We start from the raw sequence: 26,260 nt of genomic DNA on the forward strand, positions 1-26,260 counted from the left end.
TTATCTAGGTCTAACAAAAACATTTAATTAAGATTCCATTATGAAATTACACGGACCATATCAGGGTAGTCTGTAAAGCTTAAAATATTAAAATAATAACAATAGCCAAGCCTTAGGCATCATCAAAACAAGCTAATGAGCTTATAATTTCCTTGTTGATAAAATATAAAAATAATTTTTATCTTACTTTAAAGGATGTTACAAAGCTATCTATCAGTGATCCTAAATTATACTGACCCAGAAATTCACATAAGACATATCATTAAAAATAAGTGACTTTTCCCCCGTGACACACCAAATTTGTACATTTAAAAAAAATTTCCCCAAGAATATAAGAGAAGAAAAGAGAATATAAGATGTGGAAATAGGAGACCATGGTGATTTAATATGCTTTTACATTCCTGCAATGGTCAGTATTGTGCTCAAATATAAGAATCACTCTGGGACAAAATGAAGTTAAACAGGTTATTCTGTATATATAACATTTTTTCCCAACTTCTACAGACAGCTATACAGTATAAACTTATGAATTATACCAATTAACAGCATATAAAAGCTCTTAGATAATATAGCAGTATATGATTTAGAAATCATTAGTTTGGAAAGTGCTTGGAAAATGAGAAGACCACGCAAGTACAAAGAATTATGATATATTAAAAACCCTTGGAAGATGGTTGGAATAAAGGAAGGGACTTGTCTGAGTTCTCCTAAATTCCCCTCTTAACAACTTTAAAATCATGCCTCAAAACAAATTTTGGATTAACAGAACCAACAAAAGGATTGGGTAGAACAATCTTCTAGCTCAAGACAACTTGGAAATGCTGCCAGGAAAAGCCAAAGTGGAGCGCTGTCCAGCACTGGCAGTGTACTGACAAACCAGTAGTAGGCTGGGCCCTAGCAAGCCAGGGCAGGCCTTGGGGGCAACTGAATTTGTAGCAGCAACTTCTGGAAGTCTCAGCCCACAGACAGCAGGGGGCCCAAACATCTGGTTAGAAGACCATCATTGGGGGCCTTGCGGGCACTGGGTGTAGGACTCTGCTGCATCGCCGGTACAGGGATCTGGGTCATAGGCTCAGGTTGCAGTCCCAGGGCAAGAAGGAGCAGTAGCACACCAGAATGTGTAGCCTCAGAGGAGTACAGAGGAAAAAGTAGCTATGGTTGCTCAAAAACCAGAGCACAAGCCAGAAGAGCCTCTCTCCTTCGATCATACCATCTTAGAAGAACTGAAAACTTATAAGTCTCCAGAATTAGCTCTGAAAACAGCAGCACAGAAAAACCTGAAACTTGGGACAGTGTCCCCTTCACCCTGGGAGCAGAGTTTAACTTACATGTCAAGAAATAAGCTGGAAAAAATGAGCAGGGACAGCTAGGTGGTTCAGTGGATAGAGCACTGGTCCTGAAGTCAGGAGGACCTGAGTTCAAATACGGCCAGACCAAACACCTCACACTTACTAGCTGTGTGATCCTTGGCAAGTCACTTAACCCCAATTGCCAAAAGAAAAAAGAAAAAAAAAGGGAGCAAACAATAAGAAAAGAACCTGACCATACATAGAAATTACTAAGGTGACAGAAAAGAGCTAAACACAAACTCAGACAAGGACAACAATGTCAAAATGGCTACATGCAAAGCCTCAAAGAAAACTGTGAATTATCATCAGACCCAAAAGGAATTCCTGGAAGAGCTCAAAGAAGATTTTAAAAATCAAATAAGAAGGGGGAAAAATTGGGAAAAGAAATGAGTGATACAAGAGAATTATGAGAAAAAGAGTCAACAGCTTGGTAAAGGAAGCATCAAAAAATAGAAAAAGATGCACAAAAATTCACTGAAGAAAATAATTCTTTAAAAATCAGAATTGGCAAGTGGAAGCTAATAACTCCATGAGACATCAAGAAACAATAAAAGAATGAAAAAAAGTAGAAAAGCCTTTGTTATATAATCATGCATAATTTAATAAATGTCTTTTAATAGGCATAGTACTTAAGGGCTAAAAACAATTTCATATATTTTCATCAATATTGGCTGATCTAGAGAATAACATACCATTCGTGGGGAAGGGGTTAGGCTAATGATAAAAGACTTTTTCAAAAGACTTCTCTCTAATACATACATAAATTCCTATTGCTATGCCTTTTTCTGTTCTCTTGTCCTTCCTTAAGCCAACTGTCTCTGATTCCTCTTCTCTTATTATTCTTTTTTTTGTCATCCACATTTTATCCTTTTTATTCAGTTCTCTCTCTCAAGGTTGTTCCTCATAAATTATTCTTTAGCATCTTACCATGTATTTTTTAAAACAATGAAAACTGTCTTGTTTATTGGCTTTTGTTTTCTGTTAACATAAAACTAAACACTGGTAAATAAATTAGGAGTTATGGTTCTGACCAAATTATGTTTTGTCAGAAGGTAAATGTGTATAAATACTGTATTTATCCCTTCTACTGTAACTATTTCTGAATGCAATATTTGCCATTTTTCAAAGTTTGCTAAGGATGTTTGGGTATTAGGATATCTTGATGAAGTTGCTGAGCAAACTATAAAACAATTGTCTTTAGAACCCTAATTGGGAAGGAATACATGTACATGTCACATGTTGTTCAAAAAATAATTTCTCAATCAATGCTTCTTTGTAAGATTTACCCAAAAGAATAAATTTTTCTCTATCTTCCCCACCCTAACCCCTCTAACCAAGTTCTGGTGCTTTATATGTTTATAAAACCCAAGCAGAGCAGATATTTACTCATCTGTTTCCTGCCTGGATTTTGGACAAGAGGGTGAATCTACTGCCACCCTGGGTATGGTGTGATTGATGGAAGTTAGGCTCCGTGCCTTCACTCATAACACTTCGAGCTCATTTACAAAGCCTCTTTGCTCTCTCCCAGAAAATGCTCCCTCTCCTCTTCTCTCACTTCACAAAGCAATCTTGGCACTTCTAAAGTTTAAAATCAGTATAAAAGTAAGGACCTTTTCAGATTATTTCAAAACCCCATTCCCCTTCCCTGCCATCACTTGCCTAGACAACTGTGGGTCAATTATTAACTGCCAGGGTAGCACACATTCAAATGCCATTGAATTATACAGTCATCTTGCAAGGTGCCCCTATTATCAGGTCCTCACACACTGATGGCCAGGCAGGGCCCAGATGGTATGTTTATTATTATATTCAAGTTATTCTTATTTAATCTGTGGAAGAGATTGATGTTGTTAAGATCCAACGGAAGAGAAGACTTGGTCTTTAGAAAAGCTGACTCTGTATGTTCAGGTATCTCCAAAAATTAACCCAGGACTTGCAACACAGGGGAACAGAGAAGGAGGCCTGCCAGCAACCCTTAAGTGTTCACAGCCATGAAGCCACCAACCAAGAAGAAAGGGTAGCTAAGTATGTTCATTGCACTCCCCATCACAAACTTAGTGTGGCTCTAGATTGCCAATGTGTGGCTGAAACTACCATCTCCAGGTAGGCACTAATTAAGTGAGCCAGGAGGTTACAGTGTCACCAGAAGACCATATCTCCTAGGAAGTGAGGTATCAAGTTCACAAAGAACCCCAGCAGACCTTCTTGAAAGTCTTCCCAATGGAGATCAGCACATCACTGTATTGCTGTCCTGTGAACTGGACCATGAAGTGAATCGAGATGACATGCAGAGTGACCAAATAGAAATGGGAGCCACTAAACCGTACATAAAGATCCCTGAAGGCCATATAATGACTTTGAAAACCACAAATTAGTATATTTTTTCTTTTTATTAATACATTAATTAATACATTTTATTAATACATTAACACATTAAAATCTGATAGGAAGTAAATTTTAATCTGGTTCTGGCCATACCTAGGAGTGTTGTGGGCCCTGTAACTGACACCTCTGATGTTGACAGTGAGAGGTCACTTGAGACATATATTGCATCATCATCAAGTGAGAGAGCTAGATGAGCAGCTTCATTTTAACAGAAGAGCAGGTAGGTAGCTCAAAGTTATCAGTCCCCTCGTACCACAAGCAGAGCATCAGTGGCCAGAGGTATGCCAGGTTCCCAGGGCCCCCGAAGTCAATACCTCCACAACTACAGACTGGGATTCTACCATTCCCCCTCAAAAAGACACACACACACACACACACACCCCCCTGGAGCCCAAGGCAGCAAAGGTACGACTTCCAAGTCAGAACCTGCCCCTCATTTCTGTTTTTAAATTTCTATTTGAACCCTAGATCCCATTCATTTTTGTTTGCTGAAAAACTCTCATTCTTTCTTAGTGGACACTCTTTTTCAGCTCTTCCTACAGAAGTAGTATAATTTTCAATAATTAATCCTTGTTCCTAGGCACCACCACCCCAACTGTCATTATTTCACTTCTCCTCCCAATTAATCAGGATAGTTCACTTACACTGCCTGTCTCTACCCGTCATACTGATATTCCCCGTAAAACTGACTCATCTCCTTGCGTGACTTTCAAACCAAAAGAAGCCTGCTTATTATGTCCACAGAACCAATACGAAATTGTTAAGCAGTGAAAAACAAAACAAAGCAAAACAAGCGGCCTTCTTTCATCTTCCGTTCTAGGGCTTGTCTACCTGCCAATTCCCAACCCCACAGTGCCCAACGCCTTTGTGATAACTCATGACTTTCCAGGGCTTTGGCCACTTCACTACAAGAGTCTCACCACTCCAGTTAACATTCAGGCTCCTAACCTGTCCTGATCCTACTTCCCTATAAACATGACCATGTTTAATATCCCACAGGGCCCCATTATTTTCTAAGTAATCTAAACTAGGTTATGTTACTTCAAACATCAAATATTTCCATGGAGAGAATATAAGATCCTTGGGGCATGGAAGGTTTCATTTTTGTCTTTATGCCTCCATGGTCTAGGAGAGGTTTGTTTGTTTTTTTCTGGCTAGGCAGTGGGGTTAAGTGACTTGCCCAGGGTCACACAGCCACTGAATGTTATGTGTCTGAGGCCGCATTTGAACTCAGCTCCTCTTGACTCCAGAGCCAGTGCTCTAGCCACTGTACCACCTAGCTGTCCTCCCCCCGTTTTTTAAAAAATTAATTTATTTGTTTTTAATTTTCAGCATTTACTCCTATAAGATTCTGAGTTCTAAATTTTCTTCCCCCCTCCTCTCCAAGATGGCATGCAATCTGATATAGGCTATACATGTACAATCATTCAACATATTTCCACATTATTCATGTTGTAAAGAAGAATTAGAACCATGGGGAAAAATTATGAGAAAGAAAAAAAAAGAGAGAGAGAAAATAGTACGCTTCAATCTGCATTCAGACTCCATAAGTTTTTCTTTGGATATGGATAGTATTTTCCATCATGAGTCTTTTGGAATTGTCTTAGATCTTTACATTGCTGAGAAGAATAAAGTCTAGCAAAGCTGGCCATCGCACAATGTTGCTGTTACTGTGTACAATGTTCTCCTGATTCTGCTCACTTCATTCAGCATCAATTAGTTCATGAAAGTCCAGGTTTTTCTGAAATCCATCTGCTCATCTTATGGAACAATAGTATTCAATTACATTCATATACCACAACTTGTTCAGCTATTCCCCAATTGATGGATATCCTCCCAATTTCCAATTCTTGGCCACCACAAAAAGAGTTGCTATAAATATTTTTGTATGTGTGGGTCCTTTTCCTATTTTTATGATCTCTTTGGGATACAGCCCTAGAAGTGCTATTGCTGGGTCAAAGGGTATGCACAGTTTTATAGCCCTTTGGGCACTGTTCCAAATTGCTCTCCAGAATGGTTCAATCAGTTCACAACTCCATCAACAATGCATCTGTTCCAATTTTCCCATATCTTCTCCAACATTTATCATTGTCCCGTTTTGTCATGTTAGCCAATCTGATAAGTGTGATGTGGTACCTCAGAGTCATTTTAATTTGCATTTCTCTAATCAATAGTGATTTAGATCATTTTTTAGGAAAAGGGTTTTTTTTTAACATGGGTCTGCAGATAAGTTTTGAGGGGAAGGTGAACATAGATGTAGGAAAAAAATATATCTAGAATATAGTAGATGCTTAATAAAAGCTTAATGATTTGTAACTTCACTGGCAGGAGTGTTCCCTTCAATAATGCAGATTAGAAACCTGTTCCCCTCTCCATCATGCTTTTATAGATAGAAAATCTTCAAGAGTTGCTGCTGAAAAAATTCTCAGCCTACAGTCAGGCTAGTAACAAACCTCTCTAAATGTTAGTAAACTGGTTCTGAAATGACAGTAATTGTTAGCAGGGTCATACTCAAAGACTTTCCAATTTGGCAGAATCCATGAGAGTTTGTCTTGTGCTTGAATAGGCTTAGAAAGCCAAGGATTACCTTCACATCAGAATGGAGCATGGGAAAGAAAATAGCGCTTTCCTGGGAAGACGCTCTGATGATAAGGAGTATTAACCAGGACATTATCCTTTCTAGAAACCACTTTCATTGTAACAGGGACTTTCTGGGAAATAATGCCTGAACTCAAAGGACTGAGATAAGGTTAGAAAGATATATTAGAGCCAGATTCCAGAGAGCTTTGAATACTATGCCAAGCAATCTGTATATTATCCTGGCATTAGGAAAGGGAAAAGGGAAGGGAATAAGCATTTATTTAGCACCTACTATGTGCCAGGCCCTGTGTTGAGTGCTTTACAGATAATCATTTGACCCTCACAGCAATCCTATGAGGTTGGTGCTATTATCTCCTTTTTACTTATAGTTCTTAGAAAACTGAGGGGCCAATGAAAGTTTTGAGATGGAGAATAATATGATCAGACCTGGGCATGAGAAAGCTTACTTTGGCCACAGTGGTCTATTAGAAGCTTGCAGTCTATTAGGAAGATAAGCTGGCACAGTGGAAAGAATGCTGGATTTGGAGTTCAAGATCCTGGAATAAAAATCTCACCTCTGCCACACACCTCCTGTGTGACTTTCAGCAAGTCACTTAACCTATTTTTTCACATGTAAAACGAATGGGTTAGATTAGTCAAACTCTGAGGGTTCTTCCAAAGCTAAATTTATGATCCTATGATGAAGCCACAGCACGACAGGATTATGACTTCCCTAGTCCTAGACATCATTGTCAATCCATGTAAGCACAGATTGGTGAGTTTAATGGACAATATTCTATCCCCATTTTTTTTCAGAAAATTTCTGTATGTTCCCCAGTCTTATTACCTGTGAACTGATTGTGTGAATCTGAGTGAAAGACTTTACATTTATCCCGGTCACATTTTATCTTATTAGAGTAAGTCCAGTGTTCCAGATGATCCAGGTCTCTTTCAATACTCATTTTGTCATTCAGTGAATTAGCTCTCCCTTCTAGCCCTGTCACCTACAAGTCTAATATGCCATCTGTGCAACGATAAATAGCACAGGGCCAAGTACAGAGTCCTAGGGCCACTGCAATGGAGTCTTCCTACCTAACTGAAAGTGAATCATGAAAAACTACTCTTTGGGTCCAGTAGTTCTACTAGTTCTAAATTCTTCAACCATCTACTCTGGGACCACATCTTGGGTGAATGAATCAACTCAGCTTTGGACCAACTGCCCTTGGGCTACATTATCCTAATTGGTCAGTCAGCAAAGATGTAGATTAGACCATGTTTCATCTAAATATACATACTGGTCATTTGTCCTCCTCACATAAGGTGGGGGTACCTCTCTACTTCTCCATGATTTTTCTGAGACTGCTGACAGTGGTCCAGCAGCTATATCTACCATTTCTTTAGTACTTGAAGACGTATGTAGTTCATCTGGGCCTGCTAACTTGTCCTTGTCTTCTTACATTACCTCCCTACATATGTTGGTATCAACTCCTCGTTGGTCACTTTGACTTGTTCTTCCTAGTTCAAAGATCACTCTCCTGGGCAAAGGAAACAGAAGCAAAAGTTGAACAACGGTACTTTCTTTCTTCTGCCTGTAGTCATCATTCCATCCTGCAGCTAGGTGGTGCAGTGGATAGAGTGCCAGGCCTGGGGTCTGGAAGAACTGAATTCAAATGTGCCCTCAGACATGTACTAGCTGTGTGACCCTGGGCAAGTCACTTCACTGTTTGTCTCAGTTTCCTCATCTGTAAAATGAGCTGGAGAAGGAAACAGCAAACCACTTCAGTATCTTTGCCAAGAAAACCTTAAATAGGGTCATGAAAAGTTGGAAACTACTGAACAATAGCAACAGTATCATTCCACCCACCAGCCCTTCTTTGAGGCTGTTCTTTCCTCAACATAGCTAAAAAAGGTTTTGTTGCCCTTAGCTTTCTTTCCTAACCTTAGCGCCTTCTGTGATTTAGTACTCCAGACAAGATTTGTACAGGATATACCTACGCTTTTACAGTTATCCTCCACTGCCTTCCCTCGCTTCCATTTTGCACATCATTGGTTGATGAATTGGTGTGTGTCCACATCTTTAGGTTCTTTTCCTATCTCACAAGAAATGGCTCTTTTTGTTTCTCCACATTTTTTTGAGTTTTCCATCCTTCTTAAGCTGACTTCTATAGAATTTTAGTTCACGGGATCTTACCTTGAATTTTTTTTAAAACCTTTAAAATCTGCTAGCTTAGCAAAAAACCCAAGATCAAATTTCAGCTTCCTTCTGCCTCCCAACTCCTACAAACTAGGCAGCCTAAACATTTTTTGTAATGTTATATTGTGTTTAATTAGCTTTCTCCTGTGAAGTTATATAGAGAGGCATCAACGGTAACACATACCATTCTTTATGATATACATTTGTAAATTTGTAAAATTTGTATTTGTAAAATTATATAGTTGTTTTTTCTCATTTTGTTAATGGATCATTCTTTCTATTTCTCTGAACATTTTCCTGTCTTTATGTTGAACTGGCTAGTAATATCTATTCTGTTGATATCTCATCTGGTTATCCATTCTCTCCACACTGCATAGTTTTTGGAGATAGCTATAGATATAGATCTCCCATAACTGTGTATAGTTATTTTCTCCTTTTAAATTTTTTTTGTGAGATATGCCTAATAGTGGAAGCACTGAGTTTAAGAGCATGACCAACATGTTCTGGCTTGTTTCCCTATAGCCAGATTGCTTCCAAAAATAATGATTCGATTTGCACTGTCAGCAGCAATGTGTACCTGAACTAGCTTCCCAGGATGGCCTTTCCCTTGACTCACATGAACTTTAATAATTTTATTTTGGGAAAATGGATGAGAATGTTTCAAGAGTTCATAGTTGTTTTAATTTACACTTGAAATTATGAGTAAAACTGAACATTATCTTCAAACTGTCTAAGTAACTTCTGGTCTACAGGGATAAGTAGCTACTCCTTTCAGGAGGCTGTAAGCTCATTGAGGGCATGGTCTGTCTCATTATGTCTTTATATTCCCAAATCCCAGCCCTATTCCCAGGAAACAGTAGGCACTTAGTGTCTGACTGATAATCAGATTTACAAAGCTTACCTAAAACTGCCTTCTAACATAGTCAAAGCTTCTCCTAAATGGCAAACTAATAACACAATGCATACTTCAAAGGTGTTGGGGGGGTGGAATTTGCATAATAATTATATTAAGGCAATTACATGCCTGGTACTCTACTAAGAGCTTTTTTACAAATATCTCATTTGATCTTCACAACAACCCTTTGAGGTAGGTGCTACTAATATCCTCATTTTACAATTGAAGAAACTGAGGCAAACAGAGGTTAAGTAATTTTCCCAGGATCACAAAACTAGTTAAGTGTTTGAGGATGGATTTGAACGCAAGTCTTCCAGACCCCAGGCCCAGCATTCTATTTACTTCGCCATAACTTGCCTTACTTAATGTGTGAATTAGTGAGATATTAGGTTGCTGGGAACTCTGGGAGAAAACTCTCATTTCAATGTTTGTTTCCTAGTAAAACTTAATGTGCTTCCTTACTTTTATCACTGAAGATAGAACAATGATAAAGGCTTGACATTCATCTAATATGCAACAGTCTTATCACTCATCAGGATTGTATTAATAGACCTTATTCTCAGTTGTATGGAATTAGACTGACCCATTTTTGCTTTGGCAAACTATACATAGACAAGCAAATTACAGGACGGAGGGTGGAGCTTAACTTTTGTTATACAAAAAGAACAATACAAGTATAGAGAAACCAGTTAAGGGCAACTAGGGGCAGAAACATGTAATAAAAGAACTAAGAATAAGGTGAGGAATCAGAGAAAGAGACAATTAAGCATTAACCAGGAAGGAGGCTAATAAGTTACCACATTTAGAGAATAAAAACCTTGAAAGTTCAAAGAGTAGAGAACTGACTTCCTCAATATTCAAGGTAGAGTAAAAATGGGGTACTTTTGACTTAGAGTAAGTATGCAAACAGGATAAAACTAAGAGAAAACCAAGTGTCAGGGGCCAAGCTGAAGTAAGAATCCAGAACACAGAAAACCATTAAGAATAGTTTCTTTGGCTTGTCAAGAGACCGGCATTTCCCTACATATGCAGTTTTTACCGTAAGATTTCTAACTCAAGTCATTTTATTATCACTCTAAAATTGTAGAACAGAGTCAACTAACAGGTAGTCTACTGAACTGGATGAAAATGTAATTGGAAAATTTTTAACAAAATAAATAAAAATACAATGAAACACAGATGCTAATGCGGTTTTCTAAGTCAATCAGCACCTGCAAGGATTCTTATGCATGGCTAAGTGGCCCAGTTTCCATTTGAGTTTGACATCACTGCTGCAGTAAGGCAGGGTACTGAAGTGTTTCCTCAACCACAACTCCTGTGAGTGAGTGAAAGTGAGAAAGAAAGAGAGAAAGAGTGAATGAGTGTGGGTGGGTGGGTGGTGAGAGGCACTGTGATAAAATGGAGAGAAGCACTGGCTTCTCTTGAAGTCTGGAAGACCTAGGTTCAAATCTTGTTTCTTGACACTCACAATCTACATCCAAAAAACTGCCAAGTCCTTTCCATCCAGTAGCCTCTCTTCCCTAAACCTGTAGCCTTTTCCCATCTCTCTCCTGGGCTGGATCAATTATCACCTCTATCCAGAACACTCTCAGATTTATTTATGATCTCTGAAATAATATGAGATTAAATTATGAGATTTAATACATGAGGGTAATCTGAGATTAAATAGTATAATGTGTAAAAAGCATTTTGTACAGTGCCTGACACATAGTAGGTGCTAGATACTTATTCCCTCCCCTTATTTGTCCAGCCCTAGTTTCTCTCATCTCTCCAACTCTCTATTAAACATCTCAAATTGGACATTCTGTAAACAACTTAAACTTAATGTGCCCCAAACGGAAATCATTATCTTTCCCCCAAACCCTCTCCTCTTCCAAAATTCCCTGTTACCAATTAGGATACCACCTTCCTTTAGTCACCCAGGCTCACAATCAAAGTGTCATTCTTTTTTTTTTATTCTTTTTTTTTAAGTTCTATTCTTTTGTTTATTTGTTTTGGTGAGACAACTGGGGTTCAGTGACTTGCCCAGAGTCACACAGCTAATAAGTGTTATGTGTCTGAGGTGGGATTTGAACTCCCCTCCTCCTGACTCCAGGACCAGGAGGGCCGGTGCTCTATCCACTGCACCACCTAGCTGCACCCAAAGCGTCATTCTTGACTCCTTATTCCTTCATATCCAAACAGCTATCAAGGCCTGTCATTTCTACCTTTGTAATATTTCTTGTATATGTCCCCTTCACTCCTCTGACACTGCCACCACCCAAGGCAGGCCTTTATCACCTCACCCCTAAGATGACTGCAATAGACTGCTGGCTGGTCTTCCTGACTCAAGTCTCTGCCCATTTAATTGCAACCTCCACTCAACCAGGCATTTTCACTGGCTGCCTGCCATGGCTGGATCATATCTATCTCTGACGCCTGGTTTCACTCAAGGCTCACCTTTTGCAAGAAGCCTTCCCTATCCTCCTTAATCATAGTATCCCCTCTATGATTATCCCCAATTTATTCTGTATCTTATTTGTACACAGTTGCTTGAATTTTATTTACCCCATTAGACTGTGTGCTTTCTGAGAACAAGAACTGTCTTTAGCCTTTCTTTATATCCCCAGTGCTTAGCCCACAGTAGGTAAATAAATGCTTGTTGAGTGGGAGTGCAGTTAAAGAACGAGAGGGAGTGGTCTGAAACTTTTACCAACTATCCACATTCTCTCCATCCAAAGGGCCACAATTCTAGTTCCTACCTCCACAATCCTTCATGCAACATTATTACAGCAACCAAATTCAGGTACCTCTAATCCAGAGGTTCTTAACCATTTTTGACATGAATCCCCTTTAGCAGTCTCGTGAAGTCTATGGGCCTCTTCTCATGTTTTTAAATGCTTAAATAAACACAGGATTACAAAGGAAAACAATCATATTGAAATATAATTATACCAAAAAGTGAACAAAAAAACCACACAAGTTCTCAGTGTGCCAAGTTACGGATTCCCACATTAGTTTCCCCTCCCCCTTTCCCCCAAATTCATCCTTGTCAAAGCTGTCAAAATTATTTTCCTAAGGGTTGACAAAACTTCAGACTTTGTTTTCCATAGTGTAAAAAACTCGGCCTGGTAGGGACCATACTTTCAAAATATTTCTGTCCTCAGGATATAGCACAGTAACATGTACGTTGTCGGCATTTAACTGAAAACCCAACTAATCAATGCAATAAATACGAACCAGGGTCTATAGGTCCCTTCTGCTGTTTCTTCAACACTCATTCTGGACTCTGTAATCTCAGAGTCTGTCCATGTTTCTTAACAATAATAATGACCGAAGAGTGAGCCCTACCACTTTTCCCATCCTTCTCTTCCTCCCTCCCACACGCAGCACTGTTCCCCATCCCTTTTTGGAGGGGGGAGTCACCGACTCTCATTTCCTCTCTCCCCATCGTCACTCCCCCCTGCCCCGCCCCAGCCCAGGCTGCTCGTCCCTTCCCCTCCGGCCCAGCTTCCTCCCTCCCCAGCCCAGGCCGCTCGTCCCCTACCCAGTGCAGGTAGCTCGGCCCCTCCCCGTCCTCAGCCCAGGCCGGGCACAGGAGGACGCCGGGGCCACAGGCCCCTGGGCACCCTCTCGCTCCCCCGCTCAGACCCCGCCGCCGCCCGGACCGTTACCTCTCCAGTTCCTCGTCCTCTTCCATGGCGCGGCCGAGGGCAGCTTCCGGGTTCCTCAGGTGGCGGGGGCGGCCCCGGGGACGCGCCCCATATCTCGGTCCCGGCGGGCTGAGCAGGAAGGGGGGAGGAGCCGGAGGAGGAGCCGCGGCGGCGCGGCGAGGCGAGGACCCGGCCGAGGGGCGGTGCCTCCCGGCGGCTCAGCCCTGCCCCCGCCCCTGCGAGCGGCCGCCCCTCACCTGGCGGGGCCTTCCCCTTTTCACCTGGTGGGATCTTCCCCCCCCTCCTGCCGTGTGCTTCTCTTCTCCTGGCAGGCCCTCCTCTCTCACCTGGCGGGGTCCCGCCTTTTACACGTAGTCCCCTCACTTGCGAGGCCTTGCCTCCTCACTTGGGAGTGGACTTCTCCCCTCACCTGGCGGGATCTCCTCCCCCCATCAAAAGGCAGGCTTCGTTACCACCCCCCTTGGCCGCAGACGGGACCTTTTCAGCACGGCACCTTGGGGGGGTTACACTCAGCCCCGGCTCCAGGTGACCCCGGCTCCTCACAAAGCACCTTTCCTGGAATAGGCGAGGGCCCCCTCCCCCAGGCCTCCACCAGCCCGACCTCAACTGCCTTGCCCGCGCCCTCAGCCCTCCTCGAGGGGAGCCCTGCCGATGCTCCTCTCCGAAATCCACGCGGGCATGCGGACGTGTGGGGGTGGGAATCCCCGATCGCTTTATCAAGTGCATCGGGGAATAAAGGGAGTTTCAACGTGGGCCTCCTTGGGGTATCCGGTCCCTGCCTGGAAGCTCAGCTTGGGCAAATGGACCTTCCTGATTTAAACTTGGGAGGAAACTCATTGAAGTCTGGTCTCTACCCTTTCTCCTCTGGCCCTGTCCTGAAACCCTCGTCTCTTCCTCAGCCGTCGGCTCTTATTATCTTATCAAGGTCCGTGTCTCTTTCCTTTTCCTTTTGTGTCTTCAGTTAGGAATCCCTTCTCTTCCGGATCCCAGGAGCCCACACCCCCCGTATCTCCTTCCCCTTCCCATACTGTTTCGTTTTCTCCCTCCACCATCCCCTTTCTCTCCCTCAGGTGTTCTCCCTCACGTGCTGCTTCTTTCTCCCATTCCCTCTTTCCACTTCTGCCCCCTTTGCTCCTTTCCCTGCTCCAGCTGTCTTCTCCCATTTCCACATTTCCCCATGCCTTTCCCCACTTGTTCTCCTCCCCCTCACACATGTGACTCTTCCTTTCCCCCAGCTGTTCCACTCCCCTGCGGGGCGAGAGCCTAGGGGAACCCTCCCAGCCAGTCTTCTGCAGAGAAATCAGGCAAGTGAGGGAGACAGCCCGGGCCAAGGAGCCGAAGGGTGGGGAGGGGCGATTGGAGGGAACAATGGGGCGGGGCTGACTCACTCTAACCCCGGAGGCTCTGCTAGGTTCCCGCTCCGCCCCCTCAGCTCTTCCATAGGGTGAGCCTCTCCTCGCTCCGCCCCCTACCCGATCTGGGCCTCGTCGGATTGGTTAGAACGGGTGTCGGGTTGGGCGGTTCGGTCGCGGGCACTCGGCCCCGGGATGCGAGCAAGCAGGGGCGGTTGAGGCGTAAGTGAAGTCTTGGCCAGAGTTTGCCTCTTGCCAGGAATCCCGGGGCTGCGGCGGCGACGGTGGCGGCGGTTCTCGCTGAAGTGGAGCCGGATCACGTCTCTTCCCCGCTCAGCCGGCGGGGGCGGGCGAGCGGACCGAGGTCGGAGCGCCGTGCAGCGGTGGGGCAGCCCTCGATTCCCGGGTAAGTAACTTTGGGCTGCGCCTCACGTTTCGCTCCCGCTCGCGTTGTCGTCGTCGCCTCAGCGGCGGCAGCGGCCGTCTGTCTGCTTGCGTGCGGGGCTCAGGTGCCAGCGCCCCGAGGGGGAGGAGGAGGAGCGGCCGCGCCGCCCCCGCTGCGCCTCTTTCGCCGGGCACCGCGCCCTCGCCCTCCTTGGCGGTTCCCGGTCGGAGGGTGGAGGAGGAGGAGGAAGATCTGGAGGACGATCTCTGACTCCCAGAACCGAGCCCTTTTTCGGACCAGGGCGCGGGGTGGGTGTGGGGCTGGCACATCTGGTCCCGGGAGGGACGCCTTCGCTGCCTGCGGTGCCCGGTGGGCGGTCCGGGAGGAGCGACGGTCTGTTCGGACCGAATGACCGAGCGACCCCTTCTTCGCCCCAGTCTGGGCCGGGAGCGAGGACCGCGCTTGTGCTGCTGAACCCGGGGTCGCGCTACATGTACTGGCTGGGGAAGGAGCCCGTGCTCTTCTTTGGGCTTGCCGATTTCGCCCGGGACACTGAAGGGAGGTGGTCCCTCCCTCCGCCTCCTCCTGCCCTCACCTGTTGCCTTTTTTCACCTCCCTCCTCGGCTGGCAGTGGAGATGGAGGAGAGTGACCCGAAATCTTCCTGGTCAGATCTTATCGGCTCCGAAATCGCTCAGAATAGGGGTAAAGGTGGTCACAAAGCTTTTTCTCCCCCCCTCCCCAAAGAAATAACACCTCTTTTCAAATCTTAATTGTCATAGGTAGAAGACAGTTATCCTGTTTAGAGTGAAGATTGGAAGGCAGTGAGCAAAGAGCTGGCCTTTGGGACCGAAGATCTGAGTTCAGACCCTATGGCTAATGCAAAATTGCCTGTGTGATCCTGGGCAAGTCACTTCACCTTTTTACTCTAGGTAACTCATAACTATAAGATGCAGAGAGGGTTTTCAGGTTTGCATTGGTAGAAGTTCACTCGTCTGAGAGCCCTGTAGGACAAGTAACTGACTATAAATTGCAGAGAAGGTGCTGGTTTGCATTGACAGCTGTTCTCTGGGTAATAAGTAATCTATTCAAATGAATTCACAGGTCCGGTTCCTATCTTTAAGGTGAAGATTGTTCCAGCCCATATCACATAAGTAGGTACTTAATAAATATTTGTTGAATCGAATTGAATTATAGTACTCCAGTTTGTATACTGTTATGAATACAGGTTTCCTTGTTCTTTCAGATACTGCCTTTTTGTTATCTGCATTAAAAAAGTACACCGAGGCTACTTGTAGTGTCTTTTTAAAAAATAGAAAAATCGCAGAACTCCTAAAGGGAGTAGAGTGAAACAGTCTTAGTGCAGAAGGAAGAAACTATTGTAGGTTCCTGTTAGTTGATTCTGGGTTAAAATTGTGAGTTATGTCCTCATTCTCCATAGGAGCAAGAGCTTACAATGAGTCTCATTTTCTTAGCTCTGCACAGGATCAAAAGGTTATCGCTGGAAGAGACTTAAGAAATCATGTAAATCAGCCCTTTCCTTTTACCATTTTGCTGTCGAAGAAACTGAGGGCCAAATAGGTAAGAGGGTCACTGGCCTGGATTTTGAACCTTGGTGCTCTTACTCCAAGTCCAGCACATTTTCCCTAAACCATCTTTATATACTCCTAGCCAAGGGGATTGGTTGGAAAATCCATAAGCTGTGGGAGAAAGGAAAGGGGATTGATCTAACCTTATACCTGCTCTAGCATGACATTACTGTGAAATCGGTGCTTTTCTCTCTACACACATAACTCCCTCATATACTTTGTCTCTCTTCACCCCCACCCCCCTTTAAGAACTGATGGAATTGTGGCTATGTTCTCATAGGTTAGATACAAAGCTAGATTTTATTAGTAGTATAATCAGTGGCAAATGATGAGCATATGGAAAATGATAGAAAATGTACTTTGGAAGGCTTAATTTCTTCAGACACTTCAAAGTGTCTGCTGTATGCTGGCCACATAGCTAGTGGAGGGAGAAAAGGAGGTTCTATTATTATTATTTTTTTTGTCGGTCAAAGACCAGGTAGGTCTTGAATAACAAAGTTTTACCTTTTTAGTTCACCTAAGAGACTTTTTTATGAGTGATATGTAGATCAGGTCTAAACCAATGTAAAATAATAACAGTTTCAATCTAAATTCCTTAGAATAGAGTTTATAGACCCCATTGATCTCTTTCTCCTTTAGTGAATTTCAGGTTGAATGCTTGAGATTTTACTTTTTGTGTTTTTTATGCTTATATGAATGCTTGTATTACAAGTGGGCACCCTGTCTGCAGCTTCTAGGATTAAAAAGTTCCTAGAGCATTGATTAACTCTGAGGTCACACATAAGCCAGCATGGGTCAGAGGTGAGACTTGAACCTAGGGCTTCTTGGCTTCCTGGCCAGCTTTCTTCCCATGCTGCCTCTACCTGTTTTCAGATAATTTTATGATGGAATTTTATAAGGCGTTTAATTTGTGTATTCTTCATGTGACCTTAATATTCTCTCAACTACTCTAAGGACTGCATTTGTTTTGCAGATGGGGATACTGAGGCTCCAAAAAGTTAATTTGCCTATGGTCGTGTAGCTAGTAGGTGTCAGAACCAGATTCAAGTCTCTCCTAACCCCTAGTCCACATGTCTTTCCTAAATTTAAAGTACAATAAAGTACAGTAATAAAAGTAAACTTTTGTTTAATGATTTTAAAACCACTTAATGTAAATACTATGACTGTAATTTTCCATATTGGGCTTTTCTGATAATTCGTCTGCACTTTAAAAAATAAATCCCTGGTGTCATCTCTTCTGTTTGCCTAATTTTCTTACAGAAGTGCAAATTATTGGAAGAAAAAAAATTTTTAAGCTTTCTGATGGTTTTGAATTTTTAGTAAGTGGGAATATTCTGAAGTAACCTAGTGATGTGGTCTTATGGAATTTGGTTTGTTTCCAGAATTCCCTTAATAATATAGTCTTTGGAGTCTTGATAAGAATTGAAAGAAGTGTAGTGAGCGGTTAAGTACCCTCTGTTATTACAGGCAGGGTTTAATTAAATACAATTTACACATCTTTAATTGCTTTTGCCAAATTTCACAGAAACTGGACTTTTTGGTGCTGATAATGAGTGTGGGAGAATTTTGTGGAGGAAAAAGAAAATCTTGTATTTTTCACTCAAAAAAGAAGATAGGAAGGAGAAATATAGTATTTGAGGAGAAAATATGCAAATAAGTAGTGCGTATAATACAGGCATATCAAAGTATTTCAGCCGATCCAAGATCTCCTCTGTTGTAGTTACTGCTTCCAGTAATGCGTAAACCCACCCATTCATCATGCCCTCTTGACATGTGCAACCCGTTTTCCGGTTCCTTCTGTAAATCCTTCAGTGTGTTTACCCAGTGTGCTAGAAGTGCTTGGGACCTTTCTCCAAATCTCTTGCCAGTGTTTAGATCCCAAGCCTTCAAGCTCCAATAGTTAGTTATGCCTTTGACCACGTGACTAGATCCTCTTTCTTTACTGGTCATTCATTCTCTACTGGTTCTACAACTCAAACAGTTCTTTGGTAATGTGTAGTAGACAGCTTTTGTTTGTCCTGAGTCTCCATTTCCCTTTAAGTAACTTGCAAATTTATTTCTTTAGAAACTGTCATTCTGTGACTTGAAGCCGTAGTATATTACACCAGGAGAACATTGGTGTGAAAAGGAGAGCCCTGTTTCAGGGAGCAGCTTAGGGTCATTAAATATGCTGCACAATTTTCCAAATGCATTATCACTAAATCTACTCTTCCCATTCAGTTGTGGGCCTGGGTCATGATCCATTTGCAGTGTCTGTCCCAAGAGATGGGTACTGATGGAGGACTTCTAGAGTTTGTTTCTCCACCTGCCTCTCTTGGTGTGGACAGTAGGTATTATTTATTCACTTAAGTTTTCCTTCATGGAAAATACTTTGCATATAGTCAGGGCTCATTAAATGCTATTCATTCATTCATTCATTCATTCATTCATTCCTTCACAAGGTTGGGGAGAGACAGGTGTTTTGAAGAGGTCATGAAGACCAGAACTACCTAGCTTCTAATTGTTTTGTAGTGGTGGCAGTCAACCTCATGAGTATCCCCACCCTACTGGCACGATTTCCCTCTTCCCATATTTTGAAAAGTAAGCCCTAATGGCCACATGTCTGAATGGAGAAGAATAAACTTAAACTCTTGACCCAACCGTGACCATATAATATTTTTGTAAATGATTTGGAAGAGGGAGGGCACAGTGAAATCTAAGTTACTCTAGTCAGTAAAATACTAAGCCAGTAGAAATTAATTGCAAAGATATCTTTCACAGCTATGTGAGTGGGCAGAAAAAGTGGCAAGCGATTAGACAGGGTATAAGGTAATGCACTTAAGGGAAGAGAAAAATCTAATCTAAATTATACTTAGTGTAACAGGCTTTTTAGCTGTCTGTTACGGCTCAGGAAAATGACCTGGGAACCATTCCAGACTATTCCTTGAAGACATCTATCTAATATTCAGCTGTGGGGAAGCCCACCTGGATATTCTTTCTACATTTGGAAAAATATTGGCAGGCAGGGACCCAGAAAATATCAACCTGCCTTTATATAAAGCATGATTTATCTAGATGTGGAGTGTAGATTGGGGGATCCTGTGCAAATCCAGAGATTTTACAGTGAGTGATCTGTAGGAAATATAATGCAGAGACCTCATATATAATCAAACTTGATTGCTTGGCATTTATTTCACAGTGACTTTGGAAGGTGTTGACTTTAAGGAAATATATATACACAAAAGTATCCAGATACACCTTAATTTTGATTTGTTGAGTTTGGCATTTATATTTTAATGCAATTTTGTTAGTGGATAGCGATTATGACAATCAAACTTTAGGAAGAAAAAACTACCCAGATAGTTCTGGTCTGAATAAATATGAATTTATTGAACAGTGTTAATTTTAAAATTAAGCCTATCTTCTTATTTTAAAATATAAATTAATTTAAATGTGTTTTTGAAATGTTTTGATATTTGTGTAGTTATATTGTTCAGTTTTTCAGTCATGTCTGACTCTTCATGACCCCATTTGGCAAAGATACAGGAGTGGCTAGTCATTTCCTTCTCCAACTCATTTTACAGATGAGGAAACTGACACAAACAGGTTTAAAGTGACTTGCCCATGGTCACACAGCTAGTAATTGGCTAAGCCTAGATTTGAAAACTCAGAAAGATGAGTCTTCTTTACTCTGGGCCTCCTGGCACTCTATCCATTTTGACACCTAGCTGACTGTGGTTGTGTTGAATAAAGTGTAATTTTCCAGAACCACTCAATCATTATTATGTTTTCTGGTACATTTTATTTTAATTAGGATGATCTTGATTATGCTCATAGAGAACATAAAATAATTTAGAGTTCCTTTTTCACCAGAATATTATCCTTATACTATTTATAATTGCTAGCATTTACATGGTACTTTATTACACATATGTTATCTAATTTGATCCTCCCAACAACCCCAGGAGATAGGTGCTGGGAGGCACAGAAAGTTTGACTTTTCAAGGTCACACTGCTGCCAAGTGTTTGAGGCTGGATTTGAACTCTGATCTTGACTCTCAAATCTTGTTCTTTATGCACTGCATCACCTAGCTGGTATGTTAAAAAAAAAAAAACCTTATGACATTCTGCTGGCATTCTGTGAGTTATTAATTTTACTGGGAGGCAGCAGTACCACATAAAATTATAATTTGAAAAATTGTGTTGGAATAATTTGTGATTTTTTTAAAAGCAGAAGTCATTTAAATTTTCACACCTGTTTAAAGATTCTTTCTAAGAATTTCACAGGCAAAGAAATAATAGTTTAAAGGATGTTTGGAATAAGTCCTTAAATTTTTTTGAGATCAGTGTAGTGGTCATTGTGTTTTAATGGCAATAACTTGGGGATATGAAATAAGAAGATCCAGAGGTGGATCATGGATGTGGTGACCTGGTCACTGAACAAATCTTGTTGAAACTTTCAGCATTATCGCCCCCATTTTTAAGAGGAGCCTTTATAGACCTTAAAGAGCTATACAAATGAGTTGCTTTTATCATGATTATAATCCCTGTGTTAACAATTTTTTAGCTAATGCTTTTGCATGACGTAGAAATACTGTGCTAAATTGGGACATTGATTTAACAATTTTATATTTCTGATCATCGGATGAAGTGGCTTCACAGAGACATTGGTGTTACACAGACCAGGTTTTAAGAATTACTAATTTCTGCTGATGAGGTATGTGGCTAACACAATTTTAACATTTGTTGAATTTATAGTAAAAATTAAGTACTGGATATTCTTTGAGTAGCAGAAATACTTTTATAAACCTAAGCCCTAACACAGTCATCATATCCTGGAAAATATTCACCCAGATTTTTCTAGGTTGCTAATATATTTTATTTGTTTCTATCCATCTGAGTCATTTTATCTTCTCTATTAGCACAAACAAGATTGTAACCAAAATAAAATGTACAAGAAAATGCAACAAATTAGTCAAGATAGTAGGAGTAATTTGATAAATAAACTGAATTTTAATTTAGATTATATTATTGGGTGGCAGTGATTTGATTGTATGCATAAAAAATGTGATACAGGAGCTCAGACTCATGTGAATGTACTTTATATGTCTGTGATTTCTCAGTTTAGGAGGAATAGTAATGAAAACAAAGGAATTTGAATTTTGAGTTAGTACTGCTACATGAAATTAAAAAGCTGGGTTGACAGAACAGTTTTATGGCAGATATTACTTATTTGAGTTCTAAAATGAGTTTATTTCCTGATTACTTTTCAAATGAAATGCATGTAGTACAGTCAAATTTTTGTGACATCTAGACCAAAATATTAAAGAATCTTAAATTCTACCATTTCTTATATTTCCCCCTTCCCCTCAATATCTGTCTTACTATATATGTATTAGCATAATGTATTGAATAGTTCTAGACTAAGAAAACAGATCCTTAACGTTTACTAGATGTGTGACCTTAAGGAAGTTGTTTAGCCTTTCTGAGCCTGCCTAGTGGCCAAATGGACGTAACCCAACTTAAAAGCTACCTCCAGAAAGTCTTCCCCAATTTCCCCCACTCTTATCTATGAATGAGCCTCCCTGTGGACCTCAGGCATCACTTTTCTTGGAATGTGCCCATACATTTATCATGTTCTATTGGGATTTGTAATGATTTGAGTCCTGTATATTTCTCCCTGATATGTGACAAGTTTCTTGAAGCCATGGACTATTTCTGATCCAAATTTTGTATTTTTTCTAATATGTCACAGTGCTATGTATGCAAAAGATGCTTAATGTTTGTCATGTAGTTTCCCTGCCTAAACCACGTGATTGGATAGATGAGGGAAAAGATAGGAGACACAGGTATGTAGTACGTTTTACTTATGTCACAGTAAAACAGTATTGAATTCTGTAGAAAGGATGAATGTGTCCCCAGTGTAATCACCTTTATTTTCAATATCAACCTGATCCTGAGGTACATGTCACCCACCATAGATTTAGAACTGGAAAAGATCTCAGAGGTTTCAGTTCAGCCCCCTCTTTTTAAAGATAAGGAAATAACTGTATAGGTTATATGACTTTTCAGTCTCACAGGTAGTAAGTGGCAAAGCTTAGGAGTTGTCTTAAAGACATTGGCCTCATATTTCTTTTTAAATTACATATTTTAAAAAATATTAAAAATCTGTTTTGTCTGCCACTCATCCCGCAGCCACCCAATTGAGGAGAAACACCCCCTCCCCAAACTTTCGTAACAAATATAGTCAAACGAGACTAATTCCCACACTGATGCTGTCCAAAATTTATCTCAATCTGTACAGACTCTGAGTCCATTGCTTCTCTGATAGGAGGTGGGCTACATGTTACATTATGGGTTCTGTGGACTTGTGGTTGGTCACTTGCAGTGATCAGAGATTTTAAGTCTTTAAAAGTTGTTTGTCCTCTTTTATTTCCTAATCTGATCTATGTTTTACAATATATTTTTCACAGTGTTGACTCTTTTTCTACTTTCACTATCAATCCACAAAATGATCAGCTCTGTTCGACATTATATAGGCAGAGAGCTCCACATGGTTTATGGACAGAGGAGCTTATATCATTTTGTAGTCGGAATTAAAGAGTGTCTGGGTGTTTTTTTTATAATAACATCTATTATAAACAAGCCATACCCACATGAATATTGGAATTGGCATTTAATTTAGCACCTTGTGGCTACACATTATGAAAACCCTAGTCATCTCACCTATTCCTATCTACATACTCAGTCAGTCATTCAGTAAACATTTATTAAGTCCCTGCTATGTTCCAGGCACTGTCCTAAGCCTTGTTCTTTCTTTTTGTGGACAACCCTGTCAGCATAATTCCCCTCTAAAACGTCTGTGACAAGCCATTCAACATTTCTTTAAATGCCTACAATGAGGATATTAGTCCATTTTCAAACAGCTCGAATTATTAGAAAGTTCTTTTTTTGAGCCAAAATTTAATTTTTTCTAACATTGTAGCTAGGTGACACAGTGGATTGATTGCCAGGCCTGTAGAAGACCTGAGTTCAAATAAGGACAGCCTCAGACACTTACTAGCTGTGTGACCCTGGGCAGTCACCCTGTTTGCTTCCCTTTCCTCATCTGTAAAATGAGCTGGAGAAGGAAATGGCAAACCACTCTAATATCTTTGAAAAGAAAACCCCAAGTAGGATCACCAAGAGTCAGAGGCAACAAAGAAGAAAAACCAGCAATTGGCCTTTCACCCCGAGTTAGTCTTATTCATCTACATATAGCCCCTCCCCCCTTTTAAAGAGGATAATCGTTCATTCCTTAAGTCTTCTCCAGGGACCCATTTCCTTCCTTTTATCCACATATGACACATACTGGTCAAGTCCCCACATCTTTGCTTACCAGCTCCTCTGGACATGCCCCAAATATAAAAATTCTTCCTCAAATGTAGCTTCCAGAACTAAATATGATCTTATATATTTGGTTGGTAAACATAATCTCTTGTTAACTTATTGAGTAAAGAAACAATTTACTCTATATCAGAGAATTCATTGTGGGGAGAAACCTTATGAATATAATGAATGTGAGAAAACAAGCTGAGAAGAAACAGCTTAATCAACATGAGAGTATTTGTGTCGAAGAGAAACTACATGAATGTAATGAATATGGAATGCTTTCCTCTACTACATGTTTTCACTCAGCATCAGATAATTGATACTTGAGTGAAACTTTTTTAATGGCTAAGCTTTGTGAGCATAATAAATGTGAGAAGGATTCCAATCATGAAACACAGTGTAGTTCAGATGATTAAAAGGAAATCCTATAGATGAAGCAAATCCCCATCAGATTTCCCACAGACTGCTTCAGACCTATTGGTCTGGTTTTAATTACCCCACGGTTTTCTTTGGAAAAAAAAATTCCTCTAATGACTTTTTTTTTTCCAAACTGTACCTGAGATTTCATTGATATTGAGAAATCCTGATGTTGAAAACTTTTCTATGCATTGATGGGGAATCAGCCCCTACTCTGCAAGAGTTGCCTAGGGCATTGAGAGGTTGTGCTGGAGGTAAGGTTTAACCTTAGTTATTCTTCATTCTCAGGCTGGCTCTGGATGTATTCTATCTGTCTACAGTGTTTTAAAAACAGGCCTCTGGTTTCCATCCGTGATCTGTCAGTGGGTATGAGGTGAAACCTCAGAGTTGTTTTAATGTACATTTCTCTAATTATTAGTGATTTGGAGCATTTTTTTATATGGCTACTGTTAGCTTGGATTTCTTCTCTTGAAAACTGCCTCTTCGTATTCTTTGACCATTTATTAATTGGGGCATAGCTCTTATTCTTAGCAAATTGAATCAATTTTCCATATATCTTAGAAATTATGTCTTTATCTGAAAACCTTACTGCAAAGATTCCTTTCACATCTACCTGCTTTTCTCTTCTAATTTTAGCTGCATTTGTTTTGCTTATGCAAAAACTTTAATTTTTTTTGTAATCAAAATTATCTGTTTTACCTCTTGTGATTCTCTTTGTGTCATTTTTGGTCATGAACTCCTTCCCTATCTGTAGATCTAACAGGTAATTTCCTTGCTCCTCTAATTTGTTTATGATTTTACTTTTTTGTCTAGGTCATGTACCCATGTAGAACTTTTCTTAGTATATATTGTGAAATGTTGATTTGTACATAGTTTCTTCCAGACAGCTTTCCAGTTTTCTCAGCAATTTTTGTCAGATATTGATTTCTTGCTCCTACAACTGGGTTTATCAGACACTGTACTACTGTGCTTTTTTGTTTCTGTGTATTATGTACTTAATCTGTTGCACTGCTCAGTCTCTTTATTTTTTACTTAGTACCTCATTGTTTTGATGATTACTGCTATGTAGTACAGTTTGAGATCTGATACTGCTAGAACCTCCCCACTTTTTTCCTATTATTTACTTGGGATTTTTTACCTTTTGTTTCTCCAGATGAATTAAAAAATATTTTTTCTGAGTCTATAAAGTAACTTTGTTAGATTGTTTGGAATGTAACTGAATAAATAAAACCATTTAGGTAGTACTATATTGTAATTTTCATCGTATCGGTTTTGCCTACTCATGAGTAATGAATATTTCTCCACTTCTTTGTTGTTCAGCAGTTTTTCAGTCATTGCCAACTCTGTGATCCCTTTTCTTGGCAAAGATATTGGAGTGGCTTGCCATTTTCTTCTCCAGCTCATTTTATAGATGAGGAAAACTGAGGCAAATGGAGTTAAGTGACTTGTCCAGGGTGACACAGCTAGGAAGTGTCTGAGGCCAGATTTGAACTCAGGAAAATGAGTCTTTCTGATTCCAGGCCTAGCACTGCATCTACTGTACCTACCACCTAGCTCCCCCCCCCACTTTTTTAGATCTGTATTTTTGTGAAGAGTGTTTTTAGTTGTTTTCATGTAGTTCCAATGTGTGTGTGTTTTGGCAAGTAGACTATCAAGTATTATATGCTTTTAGTCAGTTAGTAAACATTTATTAAGCCCTTACTAAGTTATAGGGACTGTACTAAGTGCTGAGGATACAAACTAGAAAAAAAAAACCCAACCCAGAAAACCAACAGTTCCTGGGAACTTACAATGAAATGAGGAAAGATAATACCCAAAAGCAAACTGAAAATGGGAAAAGGACCAGAAAAAGAAGCCATTTGGCTTGGGGGCTTGATGGAGTCCAGTGTAAGGAAAAACTAGCTGGTGGGAAAGAAGAGGGCTAGCAGGGGAGCCCACTTTAAATGGAGGCTTTTGGAGGAGTTCTGTGCTCCCACCCCCCGGCCTGCCAATCTGACCAACCTTTGGTGCTGATAAGGTGCCAGTACCAAAGCTGATGCATTCTCACTGGGTAGAGTTTCCGGGCGAGGGGCATGATCATGTGAGTCCAGTCCAAGATAGTATAGCTGGCCAG

At 40.8% G+C, this 26,260-nt stretch overlaps 2 protein-coding genes and 1 long non-coding RNA gene across 4 annotated transcripts in view; 2 read left to right on the top strand and 1 right to left on the bottom strand.

Annotated features, from left to right (window-relative positions):
• Window positions 1–13,175, bottom strand: part of POLR1D (RNA polymerase I and III subunit D) — a 55,081-nt gene extending 41,906 nt beyond the window's left edge. Inside the window, exon 1 of one of the 2 annotated variants that reach the window (XM_020997152.2) lies at window positions 13,057–13,175. In XM_020997152.2, coding sequence (XP_020852811.1) covers window positions 13,057–13,082 — 26 coding nt within the window. In that variant the 5' untranslated portion in view covers window positions 13,083–13,175. Of the gene's footprint in view, window positions 1–10,614; window positions 10,717–13,056 lie in introns of those variants that run through there. The other variant, XM_078147067.1, reaches the window with a different exon arrangement.
• A 180-nt stretch (window positions 13,176–13,355) lies between these two features.
• Window positions 13,356–15,723, top strand: LOC144454564 (uncharacterized). The gene is made up of 2 exons (XR_013483076.1): window positions 13,356–14,814; window positions 15,574–15,723. It is a non-coding gene; the product is annotated as an uncharacterized LOC144454564 (long non-coding RNA).
• Window positions 15,724–16,289: 566 nt separating this feature from the next.
• The window catches only part of LNX2 (ligand of numb-protein X 2), a 94,957-nt gene continuing 84,986 nt past the window's right edge, over window positions 16,290–26,260 (top strand). Inside the window, 1 exon segment of the mRNA XM_078147066.1 lies at window positions 16,290–16,372. The gene's annotated coding sequence lies outside the window, so the exon portion shown is untranslated.

The sequence above is a fragment of the Phascolarctos cinereus genome, unplaced genomic scaffold (assembly GCF_003287225.1).
Source record: "Phascolarctos cinereus isolate Bilbo 61053 unplaced genomic scaffold, phaCin_HiC Scaffold_726;HRSCAF=1367, whole genome shotgun sequence".
NCBI classification, from domain to species: Eukaryota; Metazoa; Chordata; class Mammalia; order Diprotodontia; family Phascolarctidae; genus Phascolarctos; species Phascolarctos cinereus.